This window comes from Mobula birostris, chromosome 7 (genome assembly GCF_030028105.1).
Source record: "Mobula birostris isolate sMobBir1 chromosome 7, sMobBir1.hap1, whole genome shotgun sequence".
NCBI classification, from domain to species: domain Eukaryota; kingdom Metazoa; phylum Chordata; class Chondrichthyes; order Myliobatiformes; family Myliobatidae; genus Mobula; species Mobula birostris.
In genome coordinates this window covers 25,141,949-25,163,904 of record NC_092376.1, presented here as the reverse complement: position 1 = coordinate 25,163,904, position 21,956 = coordinate 25,141,949, and the positions used below count along the sequence as shown (strand labels likewise).

The 21,956-nt window shown below is 43.2% G+C and overlaps 1 protein-coding gene across 9 annotated transcripts in view; it reads left to right on the top strand.

Annotated features, from left to right (window-relative positions):
- LOC140200054 (von Willebrand factor A domain-containing protein 3B-like) overlaps positions 1-20,311 on the top strand; it is a 233,578-nt gene extending 213,267 nt beyond the window's left edge. For all 9 annotated transcript variants that reach the window (XM_072262739.1, XM_072262746.1, XM_072262738.1 and 6 more), the window contains one exon: positions 19,501-20,311. In XM_072262739.1, the coding sequence (XP_072118840.1) occupies positions 19,501-19,777 (277 nt within the window). In that variant the 3' untranslated portion in view covers positions 19,778-20,311. The remainder of the gene's footprint in view (positions 1-19,500) is intronic.
- Positions 20,312-21,956: the final 1,645 nt, after the last annotated feature.

Sequence of the window (21,956 nt, the reverse complement as noted above, 5' to 3'; positions counted from 1 at the left end):
GCACTGCACTAATGGTGTCTTTTCACAATTGGTGTATTGGTGGAATGTGGTAGTCATAGGGGATTCCATAGTGAGGGAAACAGACAGGAGGTTCTATCAGCCTGATAGAAATACCCGTATGGTGTGTTGCCTTCCAGGTGCCAGGGTACAGGATGTCTCGGATCAGGTGCAGAGTATTCTGAAGGGAGAGGGTGAACAGCCAGGAGTCTTGGTAAACATTTGTACCAATGATATAGATAGAAAAAGAGAGGAGGTCCTGAAGAGAGAATTCAGGGATTTAGGTAGAAAGCTGAAAGGCAGGACCTCTAGGGTAGTAATCTCAGGATTGCTGCCTGTGCCACGTGCTAGCGAGTGCAAGAATAGTATGATCAGGTGTATTAATGTGTGGCTGAGAGATTGGTGTAGGGGGCAGGGATTCAGATTCCTGGATCATTGGGGCCTCTTCTGGGGGAGGAACACCTGTACAAAGAGGATGGCTCACTCCTGAACCCAAAGGGGTCTGATATCCTAGCGGGCACATTTAATAGAGCTGTAGGGAGGGTTTAAACTATTTGGCAGGGGGTTGGGAACCGGAGTGATAGGGCTGAGGTAGGAGAAAACAGAAATAAATCAAAGGTAGCATGTGGCAGAGAATATAGAAAGAACAGGCAGGAGATGAGGCTTAATCACAGCCAGTCGCATATTTACAGGGCAGTAGAGGCATGGTGCAGTTAAAACAGAAAGCAACAAATACTGGACTGAGAGTAAGGAATAATATGGATGATCTTGAAATTCAGCTACAGATTGGCAAATATGATGTTGTGGCCATCTCTGAAACTTGGCTGAAGGATGGCTGCCATTGGGAGCTGAATGTCCAAGGATATACGGTGTATCGGAAAGATAGGTTAGTAGGCACAGGGGGTGGTGTGGCTCTATCTATAAGAAATAATATTGAATTATTAAAAAGAGATGATATAGGAATGGAAGGTGTAGAGTCTCTATGGGTTGAGTTAAGAAATGGTAAGGGTAAAAGGACCCTAATGGCAGTTGTATACAGGCCTCCAAACAGCAACCGGGATGTGGATTACAAATTACAGCAGGAGATAGAAAAGGCGTGTCAGAAAGGCAATGTCTTGATAATCGTTGGGGATTTTAACATGAAAGTGGATTGGGAAAACCAGGTCAATACTGGACCTCAAGAGAGAGAATTTGTAGAATGTCTTAAGGGATGGCTTTTTAGAACAACTTGTTGTTGAGCCTACTAGGGGATCGGCTGTGCTGGATTGGGTGTTGTGCAATGATCCAGAGGTGATAAGAGAGCTTAAGGTTAAGGAACCCTTAGGGAACCGTGATTGATCACAATATGATTGAGTTCACATTGAATATTGAAAGGGAAAAAAATAAAATCCAATGTGTCGGTGTTTCAGTGGAATAAAGGAATTTAAAATGGCATGAGAGGAGAACTGGCTGAAGTTGACTGGAAAGGGACATTTGCAGGAAAGACAGCAGAAAAGCAATGGCTGGAGTTTCTGTGAAAAATGAGGGAAGTACAAGACAGATATTTTCCAAATGAGAAGAAAAAGCAAAAGGAAGCCAGAGCTAGTGGGAAGATAGAGGATTGGGAAGCTTTTAAAAACTTGCAGAAGGAAACTAAGAAGGTCATTAGGAAAGAAAAGATGAATTATGAAAGGAAGCTAGCGACTAACATCAAAAAGGATACTAAAAGCGTTTTTTAAGTATATAAAGGGTAAAAGAGAGTCAAGGGTAGATATAGGACGAATACAAAATGACACTGGAGATTTTGTAATGAGAGGTGCAGAGATGGCAGAGGAACTGAATGCATATTTTGCATCAGTTTTCTCAGTGGAAGACGCCTGCAATATACCGGCCATTCAAGAGGGTCAGGGAAGTGAAGTTTGTGCAGTGAAAATTACGACTGAGAAGGTGCTCAGGAAGCCTAATGGTCTGAGGGTGGATAAATCTCCTGGACCTGATGGAATGCACCCTCGGGTTCTGAGCTAGAGAGATAGCGGAAGCATTAACAATGATCCTTCAAGAATCGCTAGATTCTTGCATTGTACCGGATGACTGGAAAATTGCAAATGTTACTCCGCTATTTAAGAAAGGTGAGAGGTAACAGAAAGGAAACTATAGACCTGTTGGCCTGACATCAGTGGTTGGGAAGATGTCGGAATCGATTGTTAGGGATAAGATTACGGAATACCTGGAGGCACATGACAAGATAAGCCAAAGCCAGCATGGTTTCCTGAAAGGAAAATCCTACCTGACAAACCTACTGCAATTCCTTGAGGAAATTATAAGCAGGGTAGACAAAGGAGATGCAGTAGACATGGTGAACTTGGATTTTCAGAAGACCTTTGACAAGGTGCCACACATGAGGCTGCTTAGCAAGATAAGAGCCCATGGAATTACAGGGAAGTTACAAGCGTAGATGGAGCATTGGCTGGTCGGCAGAAAAAAGAGAGTGGGAATAAAGGGTTCCTATTCTGGCTGGCTGCAGGTACCAGTGGAGTTCCACAGGGGTCGGTGTTGGGACCGCTGCTTTTTACGATGTATGTCAATGATTTGGACTACAGCATTAATCAATTTGTATATTCCTATACTCACACGACAGTGAGTATAGGAATAGAATGAGGTGGAGGATATATACGTAGCTGAGAGATTGGAGCAGAGGGCAGAGATTCAGATTTCTGGATCATTGGGACCTCTTTTGGGGCAGGTGTGAGTTGTACAAAAAGGACGGGGTGCACTTGAATCTGAGGGGGACCAATATCCTGGTGGGAAGGTTTGCTAAGTCTATTGGGGAGAGTTTAAACTAGAATTGCTGGGGGGTGGGAACCGAACTGAAGAGACGGAGGAAGAGGCAGTTGGCTCACAAATAGAGAAAGCTTGTAGACAGTGTGAGAGGGAGGATAGGCAGGTGATAGAGAAGGGACGCGCTCAGAATGATGATTTGGTATATGTCTATTTTCACAAATATTATGAACAAAGCGGATGAGCTTAGAGCATGGATCAGTACTTGGAGCTATGATGTTGTGGCCATTACAGAGACTTTGATGGCTCAGGGGCAGGAATGGCTACTCTGAGTGCCAGGCTTTAGATGTTTCAGAAAGGACAGGGAGGGAGACAAAAGAGGTGGGGGCATGGCACTGCTGATCAGAAGTAGTGTGACGGCTGCAGAAAAGGAGGAAGTCACGGAGGGGTTGCCTACGGAGTCTCTGTGGGTGGAAGTTAGGAAAAGGAAGGGGTCAATAACCCTACTGGTTGTTTTCTATAGACCACCCAATAGTAACAGGGACATTGTGGAGCAGATAGGGAGACAAATTCTGCAAAGTTGTAACAATAACAGGGTCGTTGTGGTGGGAGATTTTTATTTCCCAAATATAGAAACATAGAAAACCTAAAGCTGTGCCGAACTTATCCTGTCGTTAGAACTACCTAGGCTTACCCATAGCCCTCTATTCTTCTAAGCTCCATGTACCTATCCAGGAGTCTCTTAAAAGACCCTATCGTTTCCACCTCCACCACTGCCGCCAGCAGCCCATTCCACGCACTCACCACTTTCTGCGTTAAAAAAACTCACCCCTGACATCTCCTCTGTACCTACCTCCAAGCACCATAAAACTACGCCCTCTCGTGCTAGCCATTTCAGTCCTGGGAAAAAGCCTCTGACTATCTACGTGATCAATGCCTCTCATTATCTTGTACACCTCTGTCAGGTCACCTCTCATCCTCCGTTGCTCCAAGGAGAAAAGGCCAAGTTCACTCAACCTATTCTCATAAGGCATGCTCCCCAATCCAGGCAACATCCTTGTAAATCTCCTCTGCACCCTTTCTATGGTTTCCACGTCCTTCCTGTAATGAGGCGACCAGAATTGAGCACAGTACTCCAAGTGGGGTCTGACTAGGATCCTATATAGCTGCACCATTACCTCTTTGCTCTTAAACTCAGTCCCATGATTGATGAAGGCCAATGCACCGTATGCCTTCTTAACCACAGAGTCAACCTGCGCAGCAGCTTTGAGTGTCCTATGGACACGGACCCCAAGATCCCTCTGATCCTCCACACTGCTAAGAGTCTCACCAGTAATACTATATTCTGCTATCCTTCTCTGTGCATTGTCACCTTAATGTGGTGGAGAAGCTTGTGTGGTCCTGTGATCCCGAGAACAATGCCGTCTGGAGCTATGCTCCTGGTAGGGTCACTCATGGTGGTAAGGTCGAGGGTGAAGTCCCTGACAAAGAACAATCCAACCAAGACCTCAATGGTGGAACAGACGGATGAAGTTACTTCGAACTCAACGGCTGTGAAGGCAGATGAAGGCTGCAACAAATCCATCCGCTCCAATCGTCGTGGATTCCATGCCATTGGAATCATTTGGTTGATTTGTGAAGTATCGTGTGCTTCTTGGAGTGCAACATCAAGTACGCGTTAAACTAAACAAATACACGCACAGACCTCTTCGCTCTGTGGGCCACTTCTTCAGAACGAAGACCATCATCCTTGACCTCGAGGGATAGCCACGATGACTCTGCCATTATGTTTGACCTATCAAAATGAACACTTATCAGGGTTGAACTCCATCTGCCACTTCTCAGCCCGGTTTTACATCCAATCAATGTCTTGCTGTAACCTCTGACACTATCCACAACACCTCCAACCTTTGTGTCATCAGCAAATTTACTAACCCATCACTCCACTTCCTCATCCAAATTATTTATAAAAATCAGGAAGAGTAGGCGTCCCAGGACAGATCCCTGGGGCACACCACTGGTCGCTGACCTCCATGCAGAATATGACCCATCTACAATGACTGTTTGACTTCTGTGGTCAAGCCAAGTTCTGGATCCACAAAGCAAGTTCCCCTTGGATCCTTTGCCTCCTTACTTTCTGAATGAGCCTTGCGCGGGGTACCTTATCAAATGCTTTGCTGAAATTCATATACAATACATCAGCTCTACCTTCATCAATGTGTTTAGTCATATCCTCAAAAAATTCAATCAGGCTCATAAGGCAGGACCTGCCTTTGACAAAGCCATGCTGACTATTTCTAATCATATGATACCTCTCAAAATGTTCATAAATCCTGCCTCTCAGGATCTTTTTCATCAACTTAGCAACCACTGAAGTAAGACTCAGTGGTATATAATTTCCTGGGCTATCTCTGCACCCTTTCTTGAATAAAGGAACAACATCTGCAACCCTCCAATCCTCCGGAACCTCTCCCGTCCTCATTGATGATGCAAAGATCATTGCCAGAGGCTCAGCAATCTCCTCCCTCGCCTCCCACAGTAGCCTGGGGTACATCTCATCCAGTCCCAGAGACTTATCCAACTTGATGCTTTCCAGAAGCTCCAGCACATCCTCTTTCTTAATGTCTATATGCTGAAGCTTTTCAGTCTGCTGTAAGTCATCCCTACAATCGCCAACGTCCTTTTCCGTAGTGAATACTGAAGCAAAGTATTCATTAAGTACCTCTGTTATCTCCTCCGGTTCCATACATACTTTTCCACTGTCACACTTAATTGGTCCTATTCTCTCATGTCTTATCCTCTTGCTCTTCATATACTTGTAGAATGCCTTGGGTTTTTCCTTAATCCTGTATGCCAGTGCCTTCTCATGGCCCCTTCTGGCTCTCCTAATTTCATTCTTAAACCCCTTCCTATTAGCCTTATAATCTTCTAGATCTCTATCACTACCTAGTTTTTTGAACCTTTCATACGTTCTTCCTTTCTTCTTGACTATATTTACAATAGCCTTTGTATGGAATAGTTCCTGTACACTACCATCCTTTCCCTGTCTCATTGGAATGTACCTATGCAGAACTCCACGCTAATATCCCCTGAACATTTGTCACATTTCTTCCGTATGTTTCCCTAAGAACATCTGTTTCCAATTTATGCTTCCAAGTTCCTGCCTGATAGCTTTATATTTCCCCTTACTCCAATTAAACACTTTCCTAACTTGTCTGTTCCTATTCCTCTCCAATGCTATGGTAAAGGAGATAGAATTGTGATCACTACCTCCAAAATGCTCTCCCATTGAGAGGCCTGACACCTGACCAGGTTCATTTCCCAATACCAGATCAAGTACAGCCTCTCCTCTTGTAGGCTTATCTACATACTGAACACACTTAACAAACTCCACCCATCTAAACCCCTTGCTATAGGGAGATGGGTAGTGTTGAGGAAACAGAGAGCCTGCAGGGAGACTTATATAGTTTAGGGGAACGGACAAAGAAGTGGCAAATGAAATACAATGTTGGAAAGTGTATGGTCATACACTTCGATGGAAGAAATAAATGGGCGGACTGTTGTAGGCTTATCTACATATTGTGTCAGGAAACCTTCCTGAACACACCTAACAAACTCCACCCCATCTAAACCCCTTGCTATAGGGAGATGCCAATCAATATTTGGGAAATTAAAATCTCCCACCATGACAACCCTGTTATTATTACACCTTTCCAGAATTTGTCTCCCTATCTGCTCCCCGATGTCCCTGTTACTAATGGGTGGTCTATAAAAAACACCCAGTAGAGTTGTTGACCCCTTCCTGTTTCTAACTTCTACCCACAGAGACTCAGTAGACAATCCCTCCATGACTTCCTCCTTTTCTCCAGCTGTGACACTATCGCTGATCAGCAATGACACGACACCACCCCTTTTGCCTCCATCCCTGTTCTTTCTGAAACATCTAAAGCCTGGCAATCTAAGTAACCATTCCTGCCTCTGAGCTATCCAAGTCTCTATAATGGCCACAGCACCATAGCTCCAAGTACTGATCTATGCTGTAAGCTCATCCGCTCATCTGCATAGCCCAGGAAGTGAAGTCAAGTCAAGTCAAATTTATTTATATAGCACATTTAAAAACAACCTACATTGATCAAAGTGCTGTACAGATCAGAGCAGATAACTAAAATCACAAATACAAGAAACACAGACATAACCAACAAGGCAAATAGCTTATAGGTACAAAGAAACAACACAAGGGCCTGGGCACAAGCCAAAAATCAGCCACATCAGGAGGATTCAAACGCTAGTGTATAAAAGTAAGTTTTGAGCCTGGATTTAAAAGAGTCGATGGAGAGGGAAGATCTGATAGGGAGGGGAATGCTGTTCCACAGTCTAGCGGCTACAATAGCAGAAGTGTGGTCACCCCTGAGCTTAAGTTCTGATCGCGGGACAGCCAGGAGCCCTAAGTCAGCTGACCTGAGGGACCTGGAAGTAGAATAAGGGGTTAGAAGGTCTGTGATATAAGGAGGGGGGCAGCCCATTTAGGGCTTTATAAACAAACAGGAGAATCTTAAAATCAATTTTGAACCCTACTGGCAGCCAATGGAGGGAGGCCAAGATAGGAGTAATATGGTCCCTCTTCCGGGTACCTGTCAGGAGCCTGGCTGGGGCATTCTGGACCAGTTGCAGATGGGACAGGGACGACTGACTAATCCCAGTATACAGGGAGTTGGAGTAGTCCAAGCGGGAGGATATAAGGGCGTTGATGAAGGGTCTAGTTGCAGAGGGAGGTATAGAGGCCTGGGATCTGGAGCTTTTCAATCAAAATTGTAGGAATGTTGGTGTTCAATGCTGAGCTGTACTCAATAAACAGTATCCTGACATTGGTTTCTGTGTGTTCAGGTGATCCAAGGTTGCATGGAGAGCCCGTGAGATCCCGTCTTCCATAGACCTATTGTGGCGATAGGCAAATTGCAGTAGGTCCAGGTCCCTGCTGAGGCTGGGGTTGATTCTAGCCATAGCCAACCTCTCGAAGCACTTCATCACCGTAGATGTGATGATAGTCGTTAAGGCAGCTCACCTTGCTCGTCTTGGGCACTGGTATAATTGTTGTCATTTTGAAGCAGGTGGGAACTTCCGACTGTGGCAATGAGAGACTGAAAATGTCTTTGAACACCCCGCCAGTTGGTTGGCACAGATTTTTGGAGCCTGACCAGGTATTCCATCGGGACTTGTTGCCTTGCGAAGGTTCACTCTCTTGAAAGACAGCCTGACAACCTGATCCCGGCGCTCAGATCAATTTTTCAAATGTGACACACATTTGATGTCCCATCTGATCTTGAGCTAAGACTCTTCTCGAAGTCCACCTTCCTAATAACACCTCCTTCTCCTTCGTCTTCGTTTGCTGTCCAGGCCTGGATAAAACTCAAGCGATTCTGCAGATGACGGAAATCTTGGGTAACACACACAAAGTGCTGAAGAAACACAGCAGGTCAGGCAGCATCTATGGAGGGAAATGAACAGATAACGTTTTGGGCCGTGGCTCTTCATCAGGACTGGAGAGATTATTCACCAGTCAAACAGTGCAAATATGACTTAACAGTGAGTTTTATGCAGGAGACTGTGTAAATCTCGCTCTTAGTTGATCGAGATGGTGACTATAGACACAACTTGGTGATTGGTTTCAGCTTGTGTGATGAAGCTACCCTACGATAAAACCGCAGTAGACTGGGAATTTATTTTACAATACAACAGAGTGTCAATTAGCAAGTGAGGCTGCTGAGATTAGCAGGTTGAAAGTGAGCTGAAATTATGAACCATCTGTTAAGGAAGCAGGTTTCATAACTGCTCAGCTGGTGAAACAGCTCCTCAATGTTACTCATTAATTATCATCCTCTTCCTTTTAAAAACAGTTTTGCAGTTTCACTGTTAAATAATTATCAATTTGCCTTTTAAGTTCACTTATATCTCAACTGACAGGACATTAAAGTTAGGTCAATGGCTTTCATTAAACAGATGGACATTATGTTTAACTCAGTAAGTTCAGTCTATTGTCATTCAACTGTGCACATGTATTCCATCAAATGAAACAACGTTTCTCTGGACCAAGGTACACAATATAGTACTTATTATTCACACACAACAAATAAAGCAATATTACCACAAATAAATTAACAAATAATCAGGTGCATTTATGACAGAAGTTAAAAACGAAACAGTATAATGCTATTGGTGCTTCATACAATGTGAGACCTAGGTAGTGGTGGGGAGTTCCGTAGGCTTATGGCCTGGGAGAAGAAGCTGTTTCCCATCCTAACAGTCCTTGTGCTAATGCTCCAGTCTTCCTGCCTGATGTTAGTGGGTCAAAGTAGGCCCCCAGGTAGCAGCAGAGATACAGAGGAGGAGAAGAGTGGGAGGCAGATTTTGGAAAGGTGCAAAAATAACAGGATTGTTATCATGGGTGAGTTTAACTTCCCTAATATTGATTGGCACCTGATTAGTTCCAAGGGTTTAGATGGGGCAGAGTTTGTTAAATGTGTCCAGGACGGATTCCTGTCACAGTATGTGGACAGGCTGACCAGGGGGAATGCCATACTAGATCTAATACTAGGCAATGAACTGGGTCAGGTCACAGATCTCTCAGTGGGTGAGCATCTGGGGGACAGTGACCACCGCTCCCTGGCCTTTAGCATTATCATGGAAAAGGATAGAATCAGAGAGGACAGGAAAATTTTTAACTGGGGAAGGGCAAATTATGAGGCTATAAGGCTAGAACTTGCGGGAGTGAATTGGGATGATGTTTTTGCAGGGAAATGTACTATGGACATGTGGTAGATGTTTAGAGATCTCTTGCAGGATGTTAGGGATAAATTTGTCCCGGTGAGGAAGATAAAGAATGGTAGGGTGAAGGAACCATGGGTGACAAGTGAGGTGGAAAATCTAGTCAGGTGGAAGAAGGCAGCATACATGAGGTTTAGGAAGCAAGGATCAGATAGGTCTATTGAGGAATATAGGGAAGCAAGAAAGGAGCTTAAGAAGGGGCTGAAAAGAGTAAGAAGGGGGCGAGAAGGCCTTGGCGAGTAGGGTAAAGGAAAACCCCAAGGCATTCCTCAATTATGTGAAGAACAAAAGGATGACAGGAGTGAAGGTAGGACCGATTAGAGATAAAGGTGGGAAGATGTGCCTGGAGGCTGTGGAAGTGAGCGAGGTCCTCAATGAATATTTCTCTTCGGTATTCACCAATGAGAGGGAACTTGACAATGGTGAGGACAATATGAGTGAGGTTGGTGTTCTGAAGCATGTTGATATTAAGGGAGAGGAGGTGTTGGAGTTGTTAAAATACATTAGGATGGATAAGTCCCCGGAACCTGATGGAATACTCCCCAGGCTGCTCCACGAGGCGAGGGAAAAGATTGCTGAGCCTCTGGTTAGGATCCTTATGTCCTCGTTGTCCACGGGAATGGTACTGGAGGATTGGAGGGAGGCGAATGTTGTCCCCTTGTTCAAAAAAGGTAGTAGGGATAGTCCGGGTAATTATAGACCAGTGAGCCTTATGTCTGTGGTGGGAAGGCTGTTGGAAAAGATTCTTAGAGATAGGATCTATGGGCATTTAGAGAATCATGGTCTGATCAGGGACAGTCAACATGGCTTTGTGAAGGGCAGATCATGTCTAACAAGCCTGATAGAGTTCTTTGAGGAGGTGACCAGGCATATAGATGAGGGTAGTGCAGTGGATGTGATCTATATGGATATTAGTAAGGCATTTGACAAGGTTCCACACGGTAGGCTTATTCAGAAAGTCAGAAGGCATGGGATCCAGGGAAGTTTGGCCAGGTGGATTCAGAATTGGCTTGCCTGCAGAAAGCAGAGGGTCGTGGTGGAGGGAGTACATTCAGATTGGAGGATTGTGACTAGTGGTGTCCCACAAGGATCTGTTCTGGGACCTTTACTTTTTGTGATTTTTATTAATGACCTGGATGTGGGGGTAGAAAGTAGGGTTGGCAAGTTTGCAGATGACACAAAGGTTGGTGGTGTTGTAGATAGTGTAGAGGATTGTGGAAGATTGCAGAGAGACATTGATACGATGCAGAAGTGGGCTGAGAAGTGGCAGATGGAGTTCAACCCGGAGAAGTGTAAGGTGGTACACTTTGGAAGGACAAACTCCAAGGCAGAGTACAAAGTAAATGGCAGGATACTTGGTAGTGTGGAGGAGCAGAGGGATCTGGGGGTACATGTCCACAGATCCCTGAAAGTTGCCTCACAGGTAGATAGGGTAGTTAAGAAAGCTTATGGAGTGTTAGCTTTCATAAGTTGAGGGATAGAGTTTAAGAGTGGCGATGTAATGATGCTCTATAAAACTCTGGTTAGGCCACACTCGGAGTACTGTGTCCAGTTCTGGTCACCTCACTATAGGAAGGATGTGGAAGCATTGGAAAGGGTACAGAGGAGATTTACCAGGATGCTGCCTGGTTTAGAAAGTATGCATTATGATCAGAGATTAAGGGAGCTAGGGCTTTACTCTTTGGAGAGGAGGAGGATGAGAGGAGATGTGATAGAGGTATACAAGATATTAAGAGGAATAGATAGAGTGGATAGCCAGCGCCTCTTTCCCAGGGCACCACTGCTCAATACAAGAGGACATGGCTTTAAGGTAAGGGGTGGGAAGTTCAAGGGGGATATTAGAGGAAGGTTTTTTACTCAGAGTGGTTGGTGCGTGGAATGCACTGCCTGAGTCAGTGGTGGAGGCAGATACACTAGTGAAATTTAAGAGACTACTAGACAGGCATATGGAGGAACTTAAGGTGGGGGGTTATATGGGAGGCAGGGTTTGAGGTTCGGCACAACATTGTGGCCGAAGGGCCTGTACTGTGCTGTACTATTCTATGTTCTATATTTAAAGTGATTGTTGGACTGAAGGGAGGTGTCATTGACAATGCTAAGGGCCCTGCATACACAGTGCTCCTAATAAATAACTCTAATGGGTGAAAGAGAGACTGATGATCTTCTCAGCAGTCCTCGTAATTATTTGTAGTGACTTGCTATCAGATACCTTGCAATTCCTATACCAGACTGTCATACAACTGGTCAGGACACTCTCGATGGTGCTCCTGCAAAAGTTTGTAAAAATGAAGGGGGGCAGCACTCACTCACCTCAACCTCCTCACGGTGAAGACCCTGTTGTGCTTTCTTGACCATGTGCACTATTCCATATCTTCTTCTCTCTTAGTGTCACACACAAAATGCTGGAGGAACTCAGCTAAGATTTTATTGACTGTACTTTTTTCCATAGATGCTGCCTGGCCTGCTGAGTTCCTTCAGCATTTTGTGTGTGTTTCTCGGATTTCCAGCGTCTGCAGATTTTCTCATTTGTGGTCTCTTTTAGTATAAAACCTGGCCTTGAAGTTCCACAGGCTTGAGCACATCAGTGTAAAATTTCTCTCAGATTCAATTTTAATGGCAGGGTAATGTCTTCTGCAGTTCAATGGGACAACCCTCTAACTTATGATTCAGTGAATTCAAGTCTCACTCTATACACTTGACCATATAAACACTCGTAGGTGTTCAGCACTATTAGAGATTGCAGATGAGATGCTAAACTGGAATCCCATTGATCCCCTCAGATGGACAGGAAAGATTCCAGATACAAGCATCACCAAACACATCACCTGTACTTCACATTTTGCTATTTGTAGGTGTTTGCTGAGTGCAATCTGGTTGTCACTTTGCCCGCATTCCAACTGTGCCTGTGTCTCAGTGAGGCTTCAGTGAGTTGTGAATTGTACTGGGATGCCCTGAGATTGTTACATGCACTCAAGAAATGCAAGTCATTATTTTCCTGAAAATAACCGGTATTAACAGGAGAGAAGCAGGTACAATGGTTTCCGGTTAATTGGGGCACATTTTGGCTCAATTGAGCAGCTGGCCCAATTAGCTGAAGTTTCATGGAAATTGTTAAAAATGTATCAAAAAGACAACCCGTTATTTAATTGAATGACAAATTATATAAATGAAATACAGAGCAAATTAAAATACCACTGTCACGAACCCCGTGACGGGAATAAAGAACCAGCAGAGATGCAAAACACTTTGGAGTCCAGTATTGCTATAAACTAATAATATTTATTAGTAACTATGCAACACAGTAATATAAATGTAGATAAATCAAACAGGTTAGCAATGATTTTATATATATATATAAAGTAAGTAAATCAATAAGTGTGGAAATGTATGTATGAAAAACCAAGCTTCTTTAAGTCTAGGGGTAAAAAGATACAGTCTTACGATAATGGGTAAAGTTCAGTTCAGTTCAGTTCGTGGCATTGAGTTGAGTAGTGATGGAGAGAGAGAGAGAGAGAGGGAGGTCTAAGTCTTCAGGTGAGCTGACTCCGTCGATCTCCTCATTGTCCTTCGAAATCCTTTACAAGTCACCGACTGTGACTTTAACAAAGGGGACCGGTTTTCTGTGGTGGAGCTATCCCCCAGGCGATGGTGGACACATGGACAACTCCCCACCAGAGTCAACCCTTTTCCTCTTTCCACTGCAAGAGCGATTGGATCGATCCTCCAAAACCCACTTTTCCTGCGAGCACAACAATGCTCATTCAGTGTCCAAACATGTGTCTGAGGTCTGTATCATCTGACCTCCTATTTATCTCACCATACTGAGCATCAACTGTCATTCAAATAATCCCTCCTTCCTTTGTCTGTGAAGAAATGCAAGCAGGCAACAAGTCCTTGAAAGAAATATCAATAACCTGCCTTCGGTCACCATAGCAACTTTTGAGCTGCTCGGTGCTGTCTCCAAACCCAACTCAGTAGAAATCCAAAGTTACTTCCAGTGCCTTAAAGTGATGGTCCAACCGTTAATCTTCGTCTCTCTCTCTCTTTTACAAACAAGCCATCGGTGGTAAATAACTCTCTCTCCCTTTTCAAAAGTACAGTTAATAGGGGTAGTTCAGGTTCCCCTCACACTACCAATACTAGTACATCTATTCCCAAGTTGTTATCAACGGAAGATTTCATCCAATGTATGTTGCCATGTTCTTTTGATTGCAAATAAACAAATTCAGCACAGAAACCAAGTGCAGATAATGTACTGCTGTCATATGATTTTCTTGATGACAGCATCATCCAAATCTTCATTTTCATTGTAACTTTCAAGATGACTGTAGATTCATTCAGATTCTTCATATTTCCTAATTTGCTGAAGAAATCGTTTCACTTTCAACCCCAGCCTTTTCTGGTATTTCCAAGCCTGAATACTTGAAACCGCAGTGAGCAGAACAGTTCTGAATTGTCTTCCTGCTTCATTCTTGCCAACTCTCAGTGAGAAAAATCACTGATTTTTGAGCACAAACACATGCAACTGATGCGAGTTAAAAGCACAGTCTAATGGCCACAGAAGTGCATGTGACTGATGCCGGTTAGAAACTGTTCAGCAACATTCTCCTTTCCCAATTAAGTAGTATAGTGACCCAAATGAATAAAGGGAACCCTGTCTATTTGCTAGATAAATTTTTGTTCTTTAAGAGTCATCCTAAACAAGCAGCTGCCCCAATTAAGTGATGGCCCAGTTGTGTAATGCCATTGTGTAGTGTGACATCGCAGGTAGTAGAGTATCTCACAATGTATATTTTGAGGTTGCAAAAGCATTTTGAAAGAACAATTTTTGATAGATCATTTTGGAGACAGAACAGATACAATTTGATTAGGGGAGATTTGATAGGGGTATACAAAATTATGAGTGAAATACACTCAGTGGCCACATTATAAGGCACCTCCTGTAGCTACTAAAGTGGCCACTAAGTATATGTTTGTAGTCTTCTACTGCTGTAGTCCAACCACTACAAGGTTAAATGTGCTGTACATTCAGAGATGCTCTTCTGCACACCACCGTTGTAACACATGGTTATTTGAGTTACTGTCACCTTCTTGTTAGCTTGTACCAGTCTAGATACTCTGCTCTGACCTGTCTCATTAACAAGGCATTTTCACCCACAGAACTGCGACTCGCTGGATTTTTTTTTGTTTCTCGCACCGTTCTCTGTAAACTCTAGAGACTGTTGTGCATGAATATCCTAGGAGATCGGCAGTTTCTGAGATAATCAAACCACCCACCTAGCACCTAATGATCATTCCACAGGGAAAGTCACTTAGCTTACATTTCTCCATTCTGGTGTTTGTTCTGAACAACCACTAAACCTCTTGACCACGCTTGCATGCTTCTATGCATTGAGTTGCTGCCACATGATTGGCTAATTAGATACTTGCATTAATGAGCAGATGTACCTAATAATGTAGACACTGAGTGTAGATGGGGTAGATGCAAGCAGGCTTTTTCCACTGAGGTTGGGTGAGACTCAAACATGTGATAAAGATAAAAGGTGAAGGGTTTAAAGACAACATGAGGGGGAATTTCTTCACTGTGAAACAAGCTGCCAGCACAAGTGGTGGCTGTGGGTTTGAGTTCAACGTTGGATAAGTAATGGATGGGAGAGGTGAGGATGGCTATGAACCATATGTAGGTCTAAAGGACTAGGCAGAATAATAGTTTGGCCTGTTTCTGTGCTGTAGTGCTCTGTAAACTCTATAAAAGGCATTCATTCTAACGCAAAAGTGAATGATGGAATTCTAAAATGGGAAACATTTGGAAACTCACAAAGGAAATGTTAGAAGTACTCAGTAGGTCACTGGAGAAGTAAACAGTTAACACTTGAAGTTGATAATCTTTCATTAGAGCCAATGAACCTTTCCAGCATTGTTTTCATTTATGAATAATATACACTATTAAGAGCAGAATTAGGCCATAAATGGCTGGTTTATTTTCCCTGTCAATTCCATTCTCCTGCCTTCTCCCTGTAATCTTTGATGCCCTTACAATCAAGAAATTTCCAACCTCTGCAAAACACTAGTTTTGATATATAAGTGAATCAGAGTCTGAATCAGGTTTATTATCACTGATATATGCCACTGCAGTTTATTGTGCTGTGCAGTAGAAAACACAAAAAAATTACTATAAGTTACAATAAAGATAATTGATGCTATTTTTGGTCTATTTTGTATCTGAAAATGCTATTTTTTGTGAGACGCAAAACGCAAGCCATTTCATCGTAACTATATATAAAAAGGCATGAATTGAATACAATAAGCTATCTTTTTCATGAAAAGATAGTGGTGAGTTCTCAAAAGCTTTTTCCATTTCAGCAAGGCACCAAACAACACTGGTTGACTTGGCAACCACACAACCTCAGTAAAATGGCCTGATCTAAGTATATAACAAGTCCCTATGGTAGCACATGACACTGTCAAATAAAGTCCAACAAATGAGCTTGAAATCTCTTAATCCATGTAAGACGATTAACCTTTTTTCTCCTCTTTATGCTCATCTATTCTGAGCTGCGTAAAATGTATTTATGTACAGAAACTACCAGTTAGACACTTGATGCAATATTAATTTGGCCACATTCGTCATTGCTGCTGCTTGATTACATCAAGTGGGTGTCAAATTGCTCCTTGGTGATAGAGCACGCAGCTGGCAAAGTCAGTGTTTATAACTCTTCTAAAATGGTCCTTAAAGGTGTGACGAGCCATTGCTTGGAGCCACAGCGGTCAATCCAGTGCAGAGGAGAGATAGAGGGTATTCCATTATTCTGACTCACTGCTGATGAAGTCAGGATGGTGACTTGGAAGGAAATTCCATGCAGCTGTAATTTTTGTTTTTGGAAGAATCGTGAGGTTGGGAAAGTGCCATCATCGAAGTCTTGGGATGGGCGTTGCCATACATTTTGTTGAGAGAACACAGAGTGAGCAAGTAGTGCAGGAAATGAATGTTTCAGGGTGAGGGGTTAGACAGAATCCCAATCAAATGCTTGCAATAACAGTCTCAAGTTTCCCAATTTCCTCTTGATGCCATCCAGTTCATTTAATATGCAGCATATGTAGTGAGGTTCTTTTCAGAATACAATCAATATTGAAAGGCCTGGGTAGAGTGGACATGGAGAGTGTGTTTCCAATAGTGGGAGAAGTCACAGTCTCAAAATAGAAGGACGTTCCTTTAGAACAGAGATGAGGAGGAATTTCTTTAGCCAGAGGGTGGTGAATTTGTGGAACTCATTGCCACGGATCGCTGTGGAGGTCAAATCATTGGGAATATTTAAAGTTGAGGTTAATAGGTTCTTGATTAATAAGGCTGTCAAAGGTTATGAGGAAAGGACAGGAGAATGGGGTTGGGGGGGATAATAAATCAGCCATGATTGAATGGTAATGACTCCAAGGTCTGAATGGTCTCTTTCTTCTCCTATGTCTTGTGACCTCCATCTCCACTGAGTGCCATATCAAGCTGTAGTGTGGTCATTGGATCAGAAACTTTTGGTTTATTACCAAGTTCCATTGTAGGGTGAAATTTCTCACAAGAAATGCAAGTTTAAGTAAAGGGCCATCCCCACCTACTCAGAACACCTAAGGTTGTGGGGCCAGTTTGGCCTTGTCGGCATTGCTCACACAGAAAGTACAAATAAGAATAAATCCTAGAATCTCGACTCTACCCACATTCAGCCAGAATTCATGGGAGCAAAGGTATGGCCTTGGAAACAAAAGAGCAACAGTTCTGTCAAAAACCTTCACGACCTAAATGTGTGTTTTGAAATTAAATATGAGTACTGCAATTAAATCTTTATTAGACTATAAACGAGAATGTAAGTGTTTATTTCTGACAGACAGCAAAGATATCTGGGATTTTATTATTTAGTGGTTAGTCATGTTATTACTGAGTTCTGTGGGTCTTTCAGAATACGTCTGATTACATTTAAGGAATACATTCATCCCTTTTGCCCCGAATGATCTTCCTTCCTCTTCTGAAGGTTCTGCTAAATATCGAGTTCCACCTTTAATAGAACCAAATGCTTATCCAAGTAGCACTTTGTGGGCTAGCTGAACACATACACAAATGTTGGAAGAACTCAGCAGGAGAGACAGAATCTATGAAGAGGAATAAACAGACAATGTTTCTGACCAAAAGCCTTCATCACTGAAGATGCTGCTTGACCTGCTAAGTTCCTCCAGCACTTTGGGTGTTGGTCTGGATAAGCAGCATCTGCAGAACCTGTTGGGTTTATGACTGGTGTTAAACTGCTTGGGAATGGTGGTTACCCAGCTGAGTCTCATTATGTTTTCTTTTGCCAATGGCTCAGAAATGGCTTGAATGAAAATTGGATTTATATTCACCAAACTCAAGCTTTTTATGATATATAGTAGTCCATCCAACTCACATCTAAGAGCTTTTAGTTCTCCAGGGTTTAGTCTCACACAAGTTAGTAAACAGAACTGAATCACTGAAAGTGGCTACATGGTAGATAGGGCCGTGAAGAAAACCTGTCAATCAGGACTTAGAGCATCAGTGTTCGGGCAGCATGCTGCAACCTTACAAAGCACTGGTTAGGCACTTGGATTATTATGTTCCAAATCTCAACACTACAGACAGGATGTGTTCACACAGGAGAGAGTGCAGAGGAGATTTACCAGGATGTTTGCTAGATTGGAGGACTTTAGTTATGAGAAGATCTGGGTTTATTTTCCCTGGATCAAAGCAGGTTGTGTGGTATAGAAAATTATGAAATGCATAGATGGGATAGACAGTCTGAATCTTTTTCCCACGATAGCAGTATGATAGTGGTTAGGATGTTAGCAACACTATTACAGCCCCTGCGACTCAAGTTCAATTCCTGCCACTGCCTGCAAGGAGTTTCTGCCTTCTCCCTGTGAGCATGTGGGTTTCCTCTGGGTGCTCTGCTTTCCTTCCAAAGGAGTCAGTAGGATAATTGGTCACGTGGGTGTAACTGGGTGCCACAGGCTCGTTGGGCTGGAAGAGCCTGAAGGTTAGGTGTAGTGTGGGCAAATAGGATTAGTGTGGATGGATATATTAGCTTGGACCCGTTTCTGCAGTGTATGACTTTATTACTCTAAAATTCTATGAGAATGACAATATTATTTTGAACATTGATTTCTCAAACTTCCAGTAATGCCTCTCCACCCCACTCCACCATTCCCCATTCTCATTTCCTTCTCTTACCTAATATCCTTACCTGCTATCACCTCTCTCTGGTGCTCCTCCCCCTTTTCTTTCTTCCATGGCCTTCTGTCCCCACCTATCAGATTCCCCCTTTGCCAGCCCTGCGCCTCTTTCACCATCAGCTTCCCACCTCTTTACTTCACCCCTCCCCCTTCCCAGTTTCACCTACCACTTTATGTGTCTTCCTCACCTCCCCCCGCCTTCTAACTCTGACTTCTCGTGTTTTTTTCTCCGCTCCTGATGAAGGGTCTCGGCTCGAAACGTCAACTGTACTCTTTTCCAAAGATGCTGCCTGGCCTGCTGAGTTCCTCCAGCATTTTCTGTGTGTTGGTTGGATACTTATTTTTATTCTATTTGTTGAGGGACAGAATAGGCCTTCCAGCACCTTGAGCCATGCCACCCAATAACTTCCGATTTAACCCCTAGCCTAATCAATTTACAACGACCAATTAACCTACTAACCGGTACACCTTTGGACCGGGAGGAAACAGAGCACCGGGAGAAAACCCCCGCATTGCACGGGGAGGACATACAGACTCCTTAGAGAGGATGTTGGAATTGAACTCTGGGCTGTGACGCCCCCAGTTGTAATAATGTTGCGCTAACCACTACGCTAACATGGCAACCCCGTGTGAGAAGTAAGAACTAACTAGCTATCTTCCCTTTCTAAACCTATGTTCTTTTCTTCTTTTTTCCAGACATAGTGTGCAATTTATAAAGCCCATTTCGAAACCAGTTAAATCACAGGAACTGCAAGGAAGCTTGTCACCTTCTGACGAAGGACACAGGACGAAGCCAAAGGAAAGTGCGAAACTCAAGAAATATCATAGAATGCGCAAGGATTCTTCATTTGCTGAGGACTGTGAATGGCAGTCAGGCTCTGGATCAGAATCCAAACCGAAAGAGTTGAATTCTTCAACTGAAAGTGATAGTCATGAAAACTCATACAACTCTCAACCAGAATTGTCTTTGTGATTTCACCACATCTGGAATATGTAGTAAATAAGACCATAAGATATAGGATCAGAATTAGGCCATTTGGCCTATCGAGTCTGCTCCACCATTTCATCATAGCTGATAGAATTTTCCTCTCAGCCCCAATTTCCTGCCCTCTCCCCATATCCCTTCATGTCCTGACCAATCAAGAATCTTCAATCTCTCTATATGACTCATCTGGTGCAGAATCACAGGAATCTGTAACAGAATGAGGCCATTTGCTGATCATGTCAATGTTGGAATTAAGGGCTGGAAACTCCCATTTGGAAACTCTTCTCTCAGAGGGTAGTGAAAGTTTTCTACTTCCAGAAACCAGATCATTAGATACAGGATACTCAAGGGGGAAATCTTTGAAAGATTGAGGAGTCGGGGGGTTTTGAAGATCCAGCACAGAAGAGGTGTTGAGACCATTGCAGATTGGCTGTGATGAAATTGAATGGTGGGGCAGCTAGAGGGGCCAGGGGACCTATTCATGTTCCCACTTTCTTGTGCCATTGTGAAAGAGGAATAAAATCCTGTAGAAAACTGCTTGTGTGTTTACTCTTTTCTTTCACGTATAAAGTTTCCTTTTCCTTATCCTCATTGCCGTTGTCGTCTTGTCAGCTGAGTTTCAGCCACACATCACTTTATTCCCATAAGCCAGAAATTCCCACCTGTTTCTTGTTGTCTGTGCGGAAGAATTGTGTTTCAATCTGATTGCTGAAGCACGGATAATGACAGACATGATTCTGGAGCTCCTGTGGCTTCTCCCATAAAACATAAATAGCTGTTTCACTTCTGGTATCGGTATCTCCTTGTTCATATTGATTTTAGCCCAAGCTAAAAGGCACCATGGTAGCATTGCGGTTTGCACTGGAGTTCAGAGTTCAATTCTGATGTCATCCGTAAAGAGTCTATGTAAGTCCTCCCTGTTAAATGCGTGGGTTTCCTCCGGGTGCTCCAGTTTCCTCCCACAGTCCAAAGACGTACTGGTTAGTAGGTTAATTGATCATTGTAAATTGTCCCGTGATTAGGCTAAGGTCAAATTGGGTATTGGAGGGCAGTGCGGTTCGAAGGGCCGGGTAGGGCCAATTCTGCGCTATCATCATCATCAGGTGCCATGCCCAGTTTGAGCTTTGACTGCCATGGCCCACACACTCCTGTTTCGGGTCAAGTGGATCAATTCATTGGTATTCATTTCCAGTTCTCTGGCTGCTGTCTCCATCATCATTTGTCTTTGTCTTCCTCTTGCTTTCTTCCTTTCAATCTTTCCCATAATTACCATGCATTCTAACTCCTCTTTCCTTATCACATGTCCAATGAAGTTACGTTGCCTTTTCATGATCTCATACATTATTTCTCTTTTTGTGCTTGCTCTGTTCATGACATCCTCGTTAGATATTCATTTCATCCATGATATTCTTTGTATCCTCCTCAAAAACCACATCTCTGCTGCTTCAATTCGTTTCCTCATGTTACTAGATATTGTCCAACATTCTGATCCATATCAATAATTTCGGATATGCAGATGACACTGTGTTAATTGCAAGTATGGAGGAAGAACTACAAAACTTAATTGATATAGTTGTTGAAGAAAGTGCAAAAATGGGTCTATCTATCAATTACAAAAAGACAGAATGTATGGTGATATCCAAAAAGAAGGAGAATCCTATCTACAGGCTGAGAATAAACAGAGAAGACATAAAACAAGTACAGAACTTTAAACTTTTGCTACTTAGGAAGCTGGGTGACATCAGATGGCAGGTATGACATGGACAGCAAAAGAAGAATAGGGATGACAAAAGACACCTTTATGAGAATGAAGAGTATACTGACCAACACTAAACCAGGCATACGTTTATCCAGTTATGTTATATAGATCAGAATTCTGCGCTATATCTCAATAAATAGCTAAGTAAATAGGCTGACTGAAAAAGTTGAATCCTGACCTTTGGTGCTATCCATGTGGAGTTTGCATGTTCTCCCTGTTAGTCCATGGGTTTCCTCTGGGTGCTCCAGTTTGCTCCAACACCTCAATAGTGTGTGGGTTGGTAGGACCTCTGTAAATTGCCCCTAGTTTGTTGCACCATAAGTCCGTAAGACATAGAAGCAGAATTAGGTCATTTGGCACATCGAGTCTGTTCCATCATTTTATCATGGCTGATTTATTATCCGTCAC